Source organism: Ogataea philodendri (assembly GCF_020536065.1).
Source record: "Ogataea philodendri strain CBS6075 chromosome Unknown scaffold15, whole genome shotgun sequence".
NCBI lineage: Eukaryota > Fungi > Ascomycota > Pichiomycetes > Pichiales > Pichiaceae > Ogataea > Ogataea philodendri.
Genome location: NW_025764075.1, coordinates 268018 through 283779, shown reverse-complemented (window position 1 = coordinate 283779; position 15762 = coordinate 268018). Strand labels below are relative to the sequence as shown.

At 44.6% G+C, this 15762-nt stretch overlaps 11 protein-coding genes across 11 annotated transcripts; 6 read left to right on the top strand and 5 right to left on the bottom strand.

The window, feature by feature from the left end:
- On the bottom strand, positions 1 to 343 carry OGAPHI_004897 (uncharacterized protein; the record flags this gene model as incomplete). Its single annotated transcript, XM_046206024.1, has 1 exon — positions 1 to 343. A coding segment is annotated over one exon (343 nt), but the record flags the coding sequence as incomplete, so codon positions are not given.
- Positions 344 to 767: 424 nt separating this feature from the next.
- OGAPHI_004895 (uncharacterized protein) lies at positions 768 to 3143 on the top strand (the record flags this gene model as incomplete). The annotated part of the gene is made up of 1 exon (XM_046206022.1): positions 768 to 3143. The coding sequence occupies one exon, from the start codon at positions 768 to 770 to the stop codon at positions 3141 to 3143; it is 2376 nt and encodes a 791-aa protein (XP_046060461.1).
- Positions 1901 to 3034, bottom strand: OGAPHI_004896 (uncharacterized protein; the record flags this gene model as incomplete). The annotated part of the gene is made up of 2 exons (XM_046206023.1): positions 1901 to 2129; positions 2853 to 3034. 2 exons carry the CDS (start codon positions 3032 to 3034, stop codon positions 1901 to 1903), a joined length of 411 nt encoding a protein of 136 aa, XP_046060462.1.
- Positions 3144 to 3221: 78 nt separating the features above from the next.
- OGAPHI_004894 (uncharacterized protein) lies at positions 3222 to 4502 on the top strand (the record flags this gene model as incomplete). Its single annotated transcript, XM_046206021.1, has 1 exon — positions 3222 to 4502. The coding sequence occupies one exon, from the start codon at positions 3222 to 3224 to the stop codon at positions 4500 to 4502; it is 1281 nt and encodes a 426-aa protein (XP_046060460.1).
- A 43-nt stretch (positions 4503 to 4545) lies between these two features.
- Positions 4546 to 6188, bottom strand: OGAPHI_004893 (uncharacterized protein; the record flags this gene model as incomplete). The annotated part of the gene is made up of 3 exons (XM_046206020.1): positions 4546 to 5037; positions 5587 to 5826; positions 6147 to 6188. The coding sequence occupies 3 exons, from the start codon at positions 6186 to 6188 to the stop codon at positions 4546 to 4548; spliced, it is 774 nt and encodes a 257-aa protein (XP_046060459.1).
- Positions 5478 to 9257, top strand: OGAPHI_004891 (uncharacterized protein; the record flags this gene model as incomplete). Its single annotated transcript, XM_046206018.1, has 1 exon — positions 5478 to 9257. One exon carries the CDS (start codon positions 5478 to 5480, stop codon positions 9255 to 9257), a length of 3780 nt encoding a protein of 1259 aa, XP_046060457.1.
- On the bottom strand, positions 8537 to 8969 carry OGAPHI_004892 (uncharacterized protein; the record flags this gene model as incomplete). The annotated part of the gene is made up of 2 exons (XM_046206019.1): positions 8537 to 8815; positions 8889 to 8969. 2 exons carry the CDS (start codon positions 8967 to 8969, stop codon positions 8537 to 8539), a joined length of 360 nt encoding a protein of 119 aa, XP_046060458.1.
- Positions 9258 to 9362: 105 nt separating the features above from the next.
- Positions 9363 to 13436, top strand: OGAPHI_004890 (uncharacterized protein; the record flags this gene model as incomplete). The annotated part of the gene is made up of 1 exon (XM_046206017.1): positions 9363 to 13436. The coding sequence occupies one exon, from the start codon at positions 9363 to 9365 to the stop codon at positions 13434 to 13436; it is 4074 nt and encodes a 1357-aa protein (XP_046060456.1).
- Positions 13437 to 13597: 161 nt separating this feature from the next.
- Positions 13598 to 14548, top strand: OGAPHI_004889 (uncharacterized protein; the record flags this gene model as incomplete). The annotated part of the gene is made up of 1 exon (XM_046206016.1): positions 13598 to 14548. One exon carries the CDS (start codon positions 13598 to 13600, stop codon positions 14546 to 14548), a length of 951 nt encoding a protein of 316 aa, XP_046060455.1.
- On the bottom strand, positions 13676 to 14694 carry OGAPHI_004888 (uncharacterized protein; the record flags this gene model as incomplete). The annotated part of the gene is made up of 2 exons (XM_046206015.1): positions 13676 to 14510; positions 14633 to 14694. The coding sequence occupies 2 exons, from the start codon at positions 14692 to 14694 to the stop codon at positions 13676 to 13678; spliced, it is 897 nt and encodes a 298-aa protein (XP_046060454.1).
- On the top strand, positions 14651 to 15754 carry OGAPHI_004887 (uncharacterized protein; the record flags this gene model as incomplete). The annotated part of the gene is made up of 1 exon (XM_046206013.1): positions 14651 to 15754. One exon carries the CDS (start codon positions 14651 to 14653, stop codon positions 15752 to 15754), a length of 1104 nt encoding a protein of 367 aa, XP_046060453.1.
- Positions 15755 to 15762: the final 8 nt, after the last annotated feature.

The window sequence follows — 15762 nt, the reverse complement described above, 5'->3', positions numbered from 1 at the left end:
AAAGGCTGTGCAAAATGTTATGGAAATGTAATCCTAAGACCATCTCTGTAAAAAAGAATTTCTCCGACGTACCATTTTCACTCATTGCTAATGCAATAGTGATAATCATGATGGAGGTGACAAACCAACCCCAAACATACGAAGCAGGACCTCCAGCAAGACCAATACCAGCTGTGGAAGCAATACCGGGAACAATACCCATGACACTGTACGCGATACCAAAGATTTCGTAGGTTTTAAACTTCCGTGTAAGTTCCTGCTTGTAACCAATCTCTTTCAACAGATCTTCGTCTCCAGCAGCCTGAGTGGCGTCGATTTCTCTCACTCGGGACTGCTGGGACATTATCACCGATATCCGGGAGTGAACGGGAGCTATATGAGACATGTTGTGGGTTGAGAATGGCCTCACACAGCGATCAAATGCCGTTAAATAAAAACTTGGCTTCTGCTTAATCATGCATGAGTACCTTATCAGTTTTTCTTAGCGGCTTCGATCCCGATTAGGCTAGCGAATTACATGTCACCAGACACCCGTACACCAAACACGCCAGGAACTTTTTTGCAAGAACGACGACCCAACCGGCGTGCATGGCACAATTGGGCGAAATTGCAGCACTGCAGAAAATTGTGTGTCAGTTGTAATTGAAGTTTACAGACGACTGCTAAAGCTTCAAGTTTGACCAAAAAAGCATGTCTGGGGAGCCCGAAGCCATTTTCCGTAAGTATCAGCACCACACAATTGAGTTCTAACATCAGGCTCTGCGGAAATGTCTCTTGTACAACTCTACATTCCGGCAGAAATTGGAAGAACAGCCATTTACTCGTTAGGCAAGCTGGGGCTTGTTGAATTTCGTGACCTGAACAAGAAGGTGAACGGGTTCCAGCGCTCGTTTGTCAATGAGATCAGACGGCTGGACAACACTGAGAGACAGTACCGGTATCTACAGAAGGAAATGGAATCCAGAGACATCACCCTTGTGGAGACAGACCTGGAAAGTGATTCCCAAGTTCTGGCTACAAGTCAATTGGATGAGATTGTTGTTGATGCTCAGTTGCTTGAAGACAGAGTGAGTCAATTGACCACGGCCTCAGAGGATCTTTTGAAACAGCAAATGGACTTGAAGCAGTATCAACAGGTTTTAGCAGCCACTGACGAATTTTTCAGCCATGTGCAGACGGCCGATTCTTCTGATATCAACGAGCCTGAATTCTTAGAGAACGGGGGTCTTCATGATGCGAACTTCATTACCGGAGTGATTCCAAGAGCCAAGATCGATGTTTTGGAGAAGATTTTATGGCGTGTTCTGCGTGGTAACCTGTTTATCACCAGCACCGAAATTGAACAGAAAATGTACGATGTCAAGTCAAAGGAATTTGTGGACAAGAACAGTTTCATCATTTTTGCTCACGGAGAAGTGATTTTGTCCAGAGTGCGCAAAATTTGCGAGTCGTTGGATGCAAATATGTACTTTGTGGACCAAGATATTAAGCAAAGAACCAAACAGAAGCGCGAGGTGAACGACAAACTTTCAGATGTCACTAACGTTTTGGAATCGACTGAAAGAACACTGGGAACTGAGCTTAGAGCCGTTGCTACTGAGTTGGATGTCTGGTGGAAAGCTGTCAAGCTTGAGAAATCCGTTTTTTCAGTCATGAACCTCTGTCATTACGATTTGACAAGAAAGTGTTTGATTGGTGAAGGATGGGTGCCTACAGATGACTTCGATAAGGTGAAGGCCGTTTTGGAAGGAATCAGCGGTAAGTTTTCAGCCAATCCTGAAGAATCCTTCCCAATTGTGGTCAACACCGTGCAAACCACAAGAACTCCTCCAACTTACCATAAAACAAACAAATTCACTGCGGCATACCAAGCTATGTGCGATGCTTACGGAGTCGCAACCTATAGAGAAGTCAACCCTGCTCTTCCAACGGTGGCCACGTTCCCATTCATGTTTGCGATCATGTTTGGTGATCTGGGACACGGATTCATAATGTTTCTGGCAGCTTCAGCACTTGTGCTGAACGAGAAGAAGATTGCAAAGATGAAGAGAGACGAGATATTCGACATGGCATATTCCGGAAGATACATCTTGCTGATGATGGGCTTCTTCTCGATGTACACTGGATTTCTTTACAACGATGTGTTCTCCATCTCTATGAGTTTCTTCAAGTCGGGGTGGAAATGGCCTGAGTCTTGGAAAGAAGGTGACAGTATCTCCGGAACACAAACGGGAGTGTATCCTATTGGGTTGGATCCAGCATGGCACGGAACCGAAAACAATTTGTTGTTCACCAACTCATACAAGATGAAATTGTCGATCTTGATGGGATTCATTCACATGTCGTACTCCTACGTGTTTTCGTTGGTGAATGCCCTTTACTTCAAATCGAAGATAGACATTATTGGAAACTTCATTCCTGGTCTTCTGTTCATGCAGGGAATCTTTGGTTACTTGTCGTTGTGCATAGTTTACAAATGGTGTGTTGATTGGATCAAGATCGGAAAGCCAGCTCCAAGTTTGCTGAACATGCTGATCAATATGTTCTTGGCACCAGGAAAAGTCGAGGAAGAGCTTTACAGCGGTCAATCGACAGTTCAGGTTGTTCTGTTGTTGATTGCATTGGTTGCTGTTCCATGTCTTTTGCTCATCAAACCATTGCACTTCAAGTACTCACACTCGCATCATTATGAAGGAGTCCCGACCGAATCCAATGACAACAACCTTCTCAGCAACCTCGATTTGGACGATGACGAAGAGCATGAGGAACACACTTTTGGCGACGTGATGATCCACCAGGTTATTCACACGATCGAGTTCTGTCTTAACTGTGTTTCTCACACTGCCTCGTACCTGCGTCTGTGGGCTTTGTCGCTTGCGCACGCACAGTTGTCGTCTGTTCTGTGGTCCATGACTATTGCACGCAGTTTTGCAGTCACTGGACTTGGTGGCACTATTTTCGTGTTCCTGATGTTTGGCATGTGGTTTGTGCTAACAGTCGCCATTTTGGTGGTCATGGAAGGTACCTCTGCCATGTTGCACTCTTTGAGATTGCACTGGGTCGAGTCCATGTCCAAGTTCTTCGAAGGTGAAGGTGTTCCGTATGATCCTTTCTCTTTCAAGATGGTGCTTGGTCTTATTTAGAGGTGTAAAGATGTGTAAGCAGAGGTAGATAAAAAGCATTTTTCTACGCTTAAAAAAGACTATCTACATTTATTAGTAATGGCTAATAAGAGCCGACCCAAGAAAACTCGGGGTCAGTTGTACAAGAAGTATGTTTACGGCGTGAAGGAGACGGTTGAGGAGGAAAATCTCGAGGCAGAAGAGTATTCCGAGCCACAAGTAGCCGTAAAGGACTCGTACAATTACATTTGGCCACTTTCTCAATTTCAGAAGATCGATGTCCTAAAGATGTCGATCGCTTTGCAAAGAGGAACCATGTTCTATGGCCAAGACCAGATGAAGTTACCCTTTGAGCTGATCCTTCTCATTCTAGAGCATTCGCAGACCCCATACTGTTTAAGTCATTTATTACTTAGCCGTGCATTCTACATCACGCTTCTTCCAAAACTCTACCGGTATCCAAAACTGAAGTCGTCGAACTTCTCGCTTTTTGTGGACACTGTGTCGCAATATCAAACCAAAAAAAGATTCAACGGATTCGTCAAGATTCTCGACCTTTCCCAGATCACGCAATCGGGTAAAAACTCGTACGTTTCAAAACTGCTACGACGGTTCAGCAACTCGTTGGAGATATTCATCTCTTCGCAGTCCAGCTTTGGTCTCTCTCCGCTTATTAGTTTGAGACTTTGTCACAACTTGAAAATCCTCGATCTCCGCTTAGTCTCCGAAACTGTCAATTTGAAAGAGCTATTTAATTCCATCAAATCAACTCCGCTACTTGAACAATTGTCATTCCCGCGCTCATCTATCTCATGCGAGGATTATGATATGGAGTGGCCGGCCAATCTGTGGTATTTGAGACTCCAAGGTGGAATATCTCCAAAATTCCTAACCGAGTCGAGATTCCCTTGTTCCATCACTTGCTTGGAATTTTCACACTGTCCCTTTATCACTGGAGAATCCCTCGACGACATGCTGGTGCGCATCGGCTACAATCTTCGGAGACTGGCAATCTACTATCCAATGCCAAAATTAAAGCCAAACTCTCTGGACACGGTCTTTCTTGACTGTCCAAACTTGGTGTATTTATACATAAACATCGAATACTTTTCGAAGGAGCTGTTCCAAGACGATCTACTTCCTCCTTTGAAAGAGTATCCGCGTCCATTGCGAACTCTGTGCATCGACTCCTCGGGACTTCTTGGTCAAGGATCTAAAATCCATCCGGACGACCTGACCATTGCTTTATGGGAGGAAAGACTACCGTGCCTTACAAGTCTGAAAATCAGCATGATGCTGGGTTGGAACTCGCAAAGCGACTCTGTTCAAGATCTTGTGAACGAATTAGAAGATAGAGGTGGGTCGCTGTACAAGATGTAACAAAGACACTTACATATCCAAAAATTAACTTAACGTCGCATTCTTACAAACTCTTATTCATAAATTTGCGTCTGGTGAAGGCGAGCCAGTACTTGCTTGGCAATGCGTCTGTGTAGATTCTAGCAATCAGTCTGTTGGCTAGCTCTTGTCTGAATTGAGCCAGGTATTGTCTTAGGAATAACGCCTCGTTCTTGTCTCTTGGTGGTTGGTACAGGGAGTTCAATGGGAACCCGATCTCACCGGGAATCGAAAAGTTGTCAAGGGACAGGTTGGTCAGAATACGCACCGCCTCATTTTGCGACGTGGAGGCGTTCAAAGCGTTGAGACATTGCGAAACAAACAGGATCCCGTAGATGAGCGTTCTGTCGGAAGGACCTCTGATTTCAAAGTTCTTAAAGAAAGAATTGGCTCTAAACAAGTCCAACACTTCGTCGATGATGTCGTAGTCTGACGTGGCCGGGAAGGCAGGTCCTTTAAACTTTGTGTTCAATGGCAAAACGGCGAAATTGCCCACCAAGCGTGAATCTTGCGACTCCTCAGCAAGAAAGGTGGAATGATAAGCCTAATTGGTTAGATTACAACTTGTTGGTACTTACTGGCATGTTTCAACTAACAAGATTAAATTTAAATGGTGCAAGGTGTTTTTTTCTGGGGACAAATGATTTTGCCGGAATGACCGGAGTGGCTGGTGCTCCCGCTAAAATTTGGCCGCAGTCCAGGCTGAAATTTAGCTCAAGCCCGCGAGCACTGGCCTTTTTTTCTCTCTCGTTCCCGCCCGCACGAGCAACTAGCCAAAAACAAGGAACAGCCAAAAGTTATTATTTTCCTTGAATGAACGGATTATAATTATATAATCCCTGCATTGCTGAAACACAGCCAACCTTTGATCTCTAAGTTCCATAAGATTGCCAATCGGACGTACTGCTGTTCACAAGTGGCGCGCAGCGACTTAGATCAGTATATTAATCATCCACCATGTATCGTCCGCAGCAAAACAACAACCAAAACCCTCATGTCAAGAGGCCTCCGCAACTGAACATTCCTTCCCAGCAGAACTTGTCGGTTGGGGACATCCCATCGTTACCACCGTCAAGATTCCAACATTTGAATCAGATGCCAAGTCCTCAAAATTATCAACATCAACAAAACTATCCACCTCCTCCACAAGGTGGACCCCAAAGACGGTACCTTGATCCTTCTCAGCCTCAACAACATCCACATCCTTACAGGCAGAATATTGCGTTCCAGCCACCAAGTCATCAGGATCATCATCTTCTTCCGATCCCCCAACCGCAGGCAAGAGAACAATATTATCCAGAGCAACCTCAGAACCAGCATCCTAATCCTCAACAAATGCGATCGTTCTCCGACTCATTACCTCGTCAAAGACAACCTCCACCGCATATGCCGGCTCTACCCCAAATGCATCAACACAGAGGCCCCCAACTAGCGAAAATTAACAGTCAGGCTCCTGTTCCTCAGCGATCGTATCTTCCATCGCCATCGCAACAGACACCTCCATCGTCTTCGGGACTTCATGAGCCAACCCAGAAAAGTCCGGTTATGCGTCAGTCCATTAATTTCTTGAGAGGTACCAGAAACATATCATCGCCTAGTCTTTCGTCGGATCATTACGAAAGATACAACGATCCCCAGCAGAATGGCGAGGGCTTGAAAAAGTATCATACTACGACCAGTAGACACCAGATGTCTTCTTCCGGAAGATTGATCCCCCAAAAAACAGACATTAATGCAGGTCCTCAAGAGGCCCCTAAAAAATCTCGAAGTTTTACATCTCTCACCAAGAGAGTTGCTTCTTCAAGCTCTTTGAGAAGTTCTACAGACAAAGACAAGCTATTGTCAGGGGGATCAATTAGTTCCAAAACGATTGTCACTTCCTCATCTACGAAAGTCCCATACGTCTACCCTGCTGTATTATCTAAAGTTGCCAAGGCTTTCAAAGAAAGAGTGCAGTTGGACTCCAAATTTAAAAATGGCCTTGAATACAGGGACTCATTCACGGGTTCCGAAGCCGTTGATGCAATTGCTCGGATCATTCGAACCTCCGACAGAAATCTTGCCCTATTGTTGGGCAGATCGCTGGACGCACAAAAGTTTTTCCACGATGTGACATATGAACATCGACTTCGCGACTCTAATAACGAGGTGTATCAGTTCTCAGAAGAGGTTTTCGATGTCTATACAAACGAGACCTCTGGTTTACAAAGACATGAATCTGTTAACTCAGATATTCATGAAATCGACAACTCCATTTCTCCACCAATGACATCTTCCCCAACCGCCCCATCGCATTCAAAGTCAAACTCTATCGGGGCTCCAGTTGTTGGAGTGTTCACTTTGTTGACCGAATGCTATTCTCCAACATGTTCACGTGATAATCTCTGCTACAGCATTGTTTGCCCACGCAGACTTGAGCAACAAGCTAGATTAGGTTCAAAGGCCTCATCATTAGCAAGATCTGACTCACGCCTCTCACTTACTCAAAAGGAAGAGCAGAAGGCTTTCTGGTCTCTGACAGTTCCTAAGAGTGTTCTTGACAGTCTGGATAAAAGAGAGGTTAAAAGACAGGAATGTATCTTTGAACTCATTTACTCAGAACGTGATTTCGTCAAGGATCTGGAGTATTTGAGAGAGTTCTGGATCAGGCCTTTGTCAGAAACCAAGATTATCAAAGAAAATGAGCGTGAGCATTTTGTCAACACTGTGTTTTTCAACATTAACGAAATTTGGGAAATCAATTCAAAGTTTGCCGAAGCATTGACTAAAAGACAGCAAGAAAAACCAATCGTTGATCAAATTGGAGATTTGTTCCTAGAATTTATTCCAAGGTTTGAGCCTTTTGTGAAATATGGTGCAGGTCAAGTGAAGGGAAAGTATGAATTCGACAGACAGAAGAGACACAATCCGTTTTTCGTGAGATTTATCGAGGATACAAGTAATAGAGCGGAATCACGCAGATTAGATGTTTCATCATATCTTTCCAAGTCAACCACTCGTCCTGCAAGGTATCCCCTTCTTTTGAAGAGTGTCAGAGATCATACAGATCCAGAATCAAAAGATTACGAGAATCTTAATAAAGCAATTGAACTTCTGCAAAAAATGTTGACAAGAATCAATTATGAAACAGGTAAGGCTTCGGACAGGCTCAATCTCTTCCTGTTGAAACAGAAGCTTGTTTTCCGTCCTGGTGAGTATATTGATCTTAGATTGACTTCTGAGCACCGGAAGCTGTTGTATCAATGCGTTCTGAAGAAACGGAATTACCAGGATAGGGAAAAGCAAGGAGAAGTTCAAGTGTATTTGTTTGACCATGCATTGTTGTTCATCAGAATAAAGATTGTCAACAAGCGTGAGGTTTACAGAGTCTACCAAAGACCAATCCCATTGCCTTTATTGTTTGTTTCTTTATCAGAGGAAAGTCCCTCAATTAAGCAAATAAAGAAGTCCGCTTCAACGGGTTCGCTCACGGGATCTAGTTCATCATTGTTGTTCAAGGATGCTCAAGCACCTGGGGGTCTCAATCTAGCCACCAACTCTGCCAGATTCCCAATATCTTTCACATATCTTGGTAGAAGTGGCTACGATTTGACTCTATATGCCACTCCACCAATCCAAAGAATGTTGATTGACAAATTAGAGACGCAGACACGCAAGCTGATTGAAGATAACGATGTTTACACTCTTACCCCACTAACGTCTAATTTCTTCGACAGCAACAACAAGATCAACTGTGTCGTTCCATTTGATGGTGGAAGAAAACTTCTTTACGGGACGGATGCCGGTATCTATGTTAGTGATGTCCGGGTGAGCGACAACGGAGCCAGAATAGTTTCGAAACCGTTGAAAATCATCAGCAAAATTAATATCATTCAGGTGGAGATTCTAGGAGAATATCAGACGCTTCTTGCACTGAGTGACAAGAAACTGTTTTACTGGCCTAGCGATGTGCTTAATGGAGGCGATCCTGCCAAGAATGCCAAGCTAGGCAAAGAATTAATGACGCATGTTTCATTTTACAAGACTGGAGTTTGCGCGGGACGAATGCTTGTTTGCGCTGCAAAATCGTCGTCTAATTTGATCAGAATTTTCGAGCCTATTGATCCTGTGAACCAGAAAAGACAGAAAAGAAAGTTTTCAAGCGAGACCAAGGATGTTTCATTTAACTCTGAGCCCGTTTCTATCAACTTCCTCAAGACGAAGTTGTGCGTTGGATGTTCCAAAGGATTTGAGATTGTTTCGTTGGAAACCAACGAGATCAAACAACTTTTGGATGCCGCAGATACTTCTCTTGACTTTGTGATAGGAAAGGAGGGGTTGAAACCGCTCGAGATTGACCGGATCAATTCTGATTTCCTGTTGAGTTACTCTAACTTTTCCTTCTTCATTAATCACAGTGGATGGAGATCGAGATCCAAGTGGATTATTTACTGGGAGGGAGTTCCACATGCGTTTGCCTTGTGGTATCCGTACCTCTTAGCCTTTGAGAATGGTTTCATTGAAATCCGTCATGTTGAGAGCGGAGAGCTTCTTCGTGTGATTATAGCTGAGAACATCCGTTTCTTGCACTCGAGCTCGCAAGAGATTCTTTACGCTTATGAGGACGAGAGAGGCTACGATGTGGTTGCATCTCTTGACTTTTGGGATAAGAGCAAGAAAAATAGATCTCGTGGAAACACTCTACAGACAGCGACGAACACCAGCGAAAGCACTCTGACTACAGCGGTGGAGAGGTGATCCAAAACGATTACGAATGTATTTTATAGTTGAAAACATAGCACTGCCTTGAATTACATATAATTATTTCTGACAAAAAAACAGAGAGATAATTACGGTGCGGTCATGAGCGACCTTCGACATGGGTTATTAAATGACCAATCACAGCTGAATCTTCTTCAGTCGCACTATTATTCTCACTATGATCTGAAACGTAATACCATGAGTGCCAATCCGTCTTCTGAGGACGAGAGTTACAAGATTCCGGATTGGAAGTCTCAGTCTAACAAGAGGAAAACCACGACGGCAGCTCTTGTTCTATGTTTAAATTTGGGTATTCCTCCTCCAGATATTCAAAAACCGAGCGATTGTCCAGTGTTGGAGTCGTTTGTCGATCCTACAACCTATTCAGACTCCAAAAAAGCTTTACAGGCAATTGGTAAGAATCTACAAGTTAACTACGAATCTTGCGAGGGAGTCAGCTCGCGGATCAAGTACAAGCAATCGTTGGACCCATCGGTAGAGGACTTGAAGCGACTTTGCACGACGTTGCGAAGAAGTTCAAAAGACGAGCGCATTTTGTTCCATTATAATGGACATGGTGTTCCTCAGCCAACACAGAGCGGTGAAATCTGGGTTTTCAACAGAGGTTACACCCAATATATTCCTGTCAGCTTGTATGATTTGCAAAGTTGGCTTGGAGCTCCGTGTATTTTTGTTATAGACACTTGTGGAGCCGGCAATGTGATTGAAAATAATAAGAAGTTCATACAAAAGCGCATAGAAGACGAGGCTAATCAACGTGCGGAATCAAATGCGCCTTCTCCTGTCAGCGCGTACTTAGAATCCATCCAGCTTGGTGCTTGTCGGTCCGACGAGATTCTCCCGCTGAATCCAGACCTTCCGGCAGATTTGTTCACTTGCTGTTTGACCAGTCCGATCGAGATGAGTGTTAAATGGTTTGTGCTTTCGTCGCCGTTGAGCAGACATGGATACTACGAGGTGTTGAAAAACAAGGAAGGAGAAATCATTATCCCTGGAAAACTCACAGATAGAAGAACACCATTGGGCGAACTGAACTGGATCTTCACTGCAATCACAGATACTATAGCATGGACTTCTCTTTCGAGACCATTATTCAAAAGGCTTTTCCGCCAGGACTTGATGGTCGCTGTATTGTTCCGCAATTTCCTGCTGGCCAAGAAAATTATGCCTCTGGTTGGATGCCATCCAATCTCAGATCCACCGTTGCCGGACATCAACAATCACCCAATGTGGGAATCCTGGGAGCTGGCGATCGACGAACTGTTGTCTCAACTGGTGAAGAACAAGGAGAACGATAAAAATTCACACCCAGAACAGTTGGACATACCCCAGCTACAAGTTCCTGAAACTCAAACACAGCAAAATGGAGCTCCTCCAAACTCATCCATCATGAACTATCAGCATTCTTCATTTTTTGAACAGCATCTTACTGCTTTTGAGATTTGGTTGCAATACGGGTCATCCACCAAAGAACCACCTCAGCAATTACCAGTGGTGTTGCAAGTGCTGTTGTCCCAAGCACATCGTCTTAGAGCTCTGATTTTGCTATCTAAGTTCCTAGACCTTGGACCATGGGCAGTGTATCTTGCTCTAAGCATTGGTATCTTCCCATACATCGTTAGGCTATTGCAAAGTCCGGCACCAGAACTAAAGCCAGTGCTGACTTTCATCTGGGCCAGAATCATGTCTGTCGATTACAAGAACACTCAGCAGGAACTCTGCAAAGATAGAGGCTACAACTATTTCGTCTCCATTTTGACCATGCAAACGAGACCACATTTTGGCGAGTTATCCAACGGCAACGGCCAGATGGAGGTGAACGATTCTAATTACGATGAACAAAAGGCCATGAGCGCATTTATTCTTGCAATGTTTGTGAGAGACTATGAGCCTGGCCAAAAACTATGTTTCTCCATTGATTTGGTCAAGACATGCATTTTTTACGTTGAGACGTCAGAAAGTCCTTTGCTCCGTCAATGGAGTGCTCTTCTAATTTGCGAGCTTTTGAAGAACAACATGGAAGTGATCATTGTGTTCTTGAGAAGCGGTTTCACTGACAAATTATTGCAGATTATCAATGATCCTATCCCTGAAATTCGGGCCTCGATTATCAACTGTTTCTATAACTTTATTTTGTTAGACCATGATGAAGATCTTGACCAGAATCCAATGCGAGATGACCTCAACAAACAGGAGATCAAGATCGCGATTGACATTTTGGATTTGATCAACGACGGATCACCATTAATCCGCAGAGAAGTGACATGTTTCTTTAGCAGATTTGTGTTGAAGTATCTCCAGTTTTTTCTGGTTAGTGCTTTTGGCCAATTGGAAGAGGAGATCACATTGGTGGATAATCCAAGCATGATCGACGAAGTCCGACGCAAGTCGCCTGCTTATGGTTCGGTGTTCTCTTCTGTTTGGAAGGCTCTGCTGATTCTAAGTGAGGATCCCCAGGATGAGGTGAAGGACTATGCTGAGCAAGTTGTTGACTACATCCTCTGGAAACTGAATGAGAGCGCCCTCGGTGAGGTGGTTGGCAAGATGGAGGATTACTTGCTACAGAAAAGAACAACAAGCAGCAACATATTCTCGTCAGAGCCTCCTCTTCGTCCGTTGTCCACAAACGGCATGGGTCCAAAGCTTTGGAACAGCAACGGTACAGCCAACGGCAGAAGAGTCCAATCTTTGGATGTGAACAACACCCGCAAGTCGGCACCATCTCAAACTACTCGACAGACCTCAACGTCTTCAACCCAGTCGCTCTCCGACAAGTTTTTCTCCAAGTTGAGTTTAAATCATATTCTTAAAAATCTGGGCATTCCAGAGTCAGAGGAAACGGACACTTCCAGCATCCATAAATTCAATTTGTTGCTTCAACAGCCAGCATCACTTGCATACGGAGTCGAGCCTCGGCCAACTTCACCGCGGTTCCATCCTCGTCCAAAAACAAATAGCTGGCCTGTTCTGCCTTTGACTAGTGGATTCTTCCAATACAGTTGCGAGTATTTCCAGGAGCCACAGATCGGAAGCAGCGAATCTGATGAGCCAGGAAGTGAAGACTACACGAAAGGTATCTGGCGTCGGAATAGAAACGAAGCTATCATTGCGGAAACACAACCACAGAAAGAGCTCTCATTGACTGGTAACTGGAAAAATCTGGTTACTACATTGGACAACAAAACCCAACCTAAACTACTGAAATTTGCACAGTTTGAGAACTGGTTAATCACTGGAGATGAAAAGGATAATGTGACCGTCTTCGACTGGGAAAAGGAAACGCAACTGTCGCGGTTCTGTAATGGCAATCCGTTTGGAACTAAAATCACAGACCTCAAGCTACTGAATGAGGACGACATCCCATTGCTTCTCACTGGATCTAGTGACGGTGTGGTCAAGATCTACAAGAATTTCCAGGACCCTAGCTCGTTCCAGATGATTACCGGTTGGAGAGCGCTTACAGATACGCTTTTAACTCCCCGTTCGATCGGATTGATCTCAGAATGGCAGCAGAGTCGAGGATCGTTGCTGGTGACAGGAGATGTCAAGATCATCAAGATCTGGGATGCGCCAAGAGAGAAGTGTGTGAGCGATGTTCCAATGCGCTCTACGTCGCTGATCACGTCGCTCACGTCTGATCAGGTGGCAGGAGATATCTTCGTGGGAGGTTTCCAAGACGGCAGCATGAGAGTTTACGATAGAAGACTGGATGCGCGCGACTCTATGGTGAAACTCTGGAAACCAAAAGATATGCAGAGCCGCAGCTTGATCAAGAACGTGCACATGCAACGTGGAGGGTTAAGAGAACTAGTGTCTGGATGCTCCAACGGATTGGTGCAACTATGGGATATTCGACTCAATGATCCAATTGTTCGGTTCAAGGCGTTTGACAAAACCATGACGACGGCCATGATCCACGAGCATGCTCCGTTCATAGCGTGTGCTTCCAAAGAGGTTGACATTTACTCCACAACGGGTAATTTGGTGGCTAATATCTCCAACAATAGATTCATGAACACACTCAACGGAACGGCCCGCACAAACTTCTATGTGAACGCATTGATGCTGCATCCGCATCGTCTCATGACTGCAGCCAACTACCACCAAAGCTCTGTTGTGAATATCTACCAGTGTGAAGAGCAATCCGAACACTAGAACGTTCTGCTTAGCTAATGCAAATTATTAAGTGCTTATTTTTTATTACTAGCCCATTAGTCAATTATTTCCAGGCTGTGCTATTACTAAACCGTTACTAAGTACTGGTGAGTAGTATAAAAAGGGTGTAAAATTGATCAAGGTTGAGTATCATTCTGAAAATGGTTTCTTTCCGTACAATTCTAAAGTCACTCTACTGTGTCGAACAAGCTGAAGGTGTTGGTGCCAAAGTGAGACGCTCAATTGGTACCATGGGCATGAGAAACTTCTCTCCTTTCCTTATGTTGGATCATTTCAATGTGAGTCCAGACGCAGGGTTCCCTGATCACCCCCACAGAGGACAAGAGACAATCACTCTTGTGATGAAAGGTCAGTTTTTCCATGAGGACTTCACTGGATCTGCTGGTGTTCTGAATGCTGGTGATTTGCAATTCATGACTGCAGGTAAAGGTATCTGCCACTCTGAGATGCCATACTCCGAGGATGGTACCAATGTGGAGGGAATGCAACTTTGGGTTGACCTTCCAAAAGATTTGAAGCATACTAATCCTCGTTACCGTGACCTGAGAGACGCTGAGATCCCTGTTGCTGAGCCTAACGATAAGGTTAAAGTCAAGGTTATCAGTGGTAAGTCTTATGGAGTCGAGTCTGTCAAGGATCTTGCATACACCCCTATTGACTACTACAACTACACTGTTCAACCAGGTGGAGAAGTTGTCCAGGAAATTCCTGCTGATTACAACGCTTTCCTCTACATTCTTAAAGGATCGTTGAACATTGAAGATACGATCATCCCGCAATTCAACGCTGTTTTCTTCAAGAGAGACGGTGACGCTATCAAGGTCTCTGTTCCCGAGGACTCGGAGGAGACCAACTTCGTGATAATCGGTGGACAGGTTCTGGACCAACCAATCATTCAGCACGGTCCGTTCGTCGAGACCACGAAGGAAGGAATATATGAGGCCTTCATGGACTACCAATACGGTCGTAACGGTTTCGAGCGTGCCCGTGGATGGCACAGCAAAATAGGTAAGGGCGTTGATGAAAAACTCTACCGTGTGCTCACCGGCGAGTCTGAGAAAAATTCGCAACCGCTCAAAGACGAGTTGTAATGATTAGTATTTATTTAATATAGGCACCTGAGTTTAATTTTTATATCATTTAATTTTTTCCATCTTTTCGGAGATAAAACATACAGCAAGGCTTCCTTGACCATGTCACAGATAGATGTCCTGGAAGACGCCACGCTCTCCAGCATGGAGTCTAGAAGTGAAAGCTTGTCGGGATCAGATATCACAATCACTCAGCGGATGTTGAGCGCTTGCACGGGGTCGCTGCTCACTTCGCTTGTAGTTACCCCCTTCGACGTGGTACGGATTAGACTTCAGCAGCAACAGTTACTGTTCCCTGCTCAGCTTCGCCAGTCTGCTATCTGCTGTCAGAAGGTGTTTTGGGAAGATCCTACGAAACCAAAAGTGGATCATTTCTGCTCCCATCATTCATGTGCTCAAGAATTGAAAATTAACGGAACCATCTCGGGGTTAGCCAAAATCGCCTCCAAAGAAGGTGTCTTCACGCTTTATCGAGGATTGTCTTTGATGCTGGTGATGGCAGTGCCTTCCAATATGGTGTATTTCAGCGGGTACGAGTACCTAAGAGACAGATCGCCCTTCAAAGACGACCATCCTGTTCTAAACCCGTTATTGTGTGGTTCGGTGGCACGTATTCTGGCAGCAACTGCTGTCGCACCGTTGGAACTCATAAAGACAAGACTTCAAGCCGTGCCTACTTCCCAGCACACCTCGTCGCAGATCATGAAGATGGTGGTGGCAAACTCGCTGAATGAGGTCAAATCAAACGGACTTGTTTCACTATTTAAAGGTCTCCAGCTTACACTGTGGAGAGATGTGCCCTTTAGTGGGATCTACTGGGCCTCGTACGAGTTTCTGAGTGATCATCTTCAATCGGTTTCTTTCTATGAATCTCCAGAGTACCAAAACGCAGAGATTTTTACCAAATCGTTCATCGGAGGATCTCTTTCGGGAGTTTTGGCCGCAATCTTTACTAATCCCTTTGATGTTGGCAAAACAAGACTCCAAGTCTCGATCGAAGAGTCTGCTCCAGCAGGAACTTTGAGCAAACTTGCTAAAAAGCCAAAAGACTCCATGTTTAAATCGCTGCACACAATTTATAAAAACGAAGGTTTCAATTCACTGTTCGTTGGACTTGTTCCACGGTGTTTGAAAATCGCCCCCTCTTGTGCCATAATGATCTCCACTTATGAGATCACCAAAAAACTGTTTGCTGAGATGTCCTAGGTCTTGGA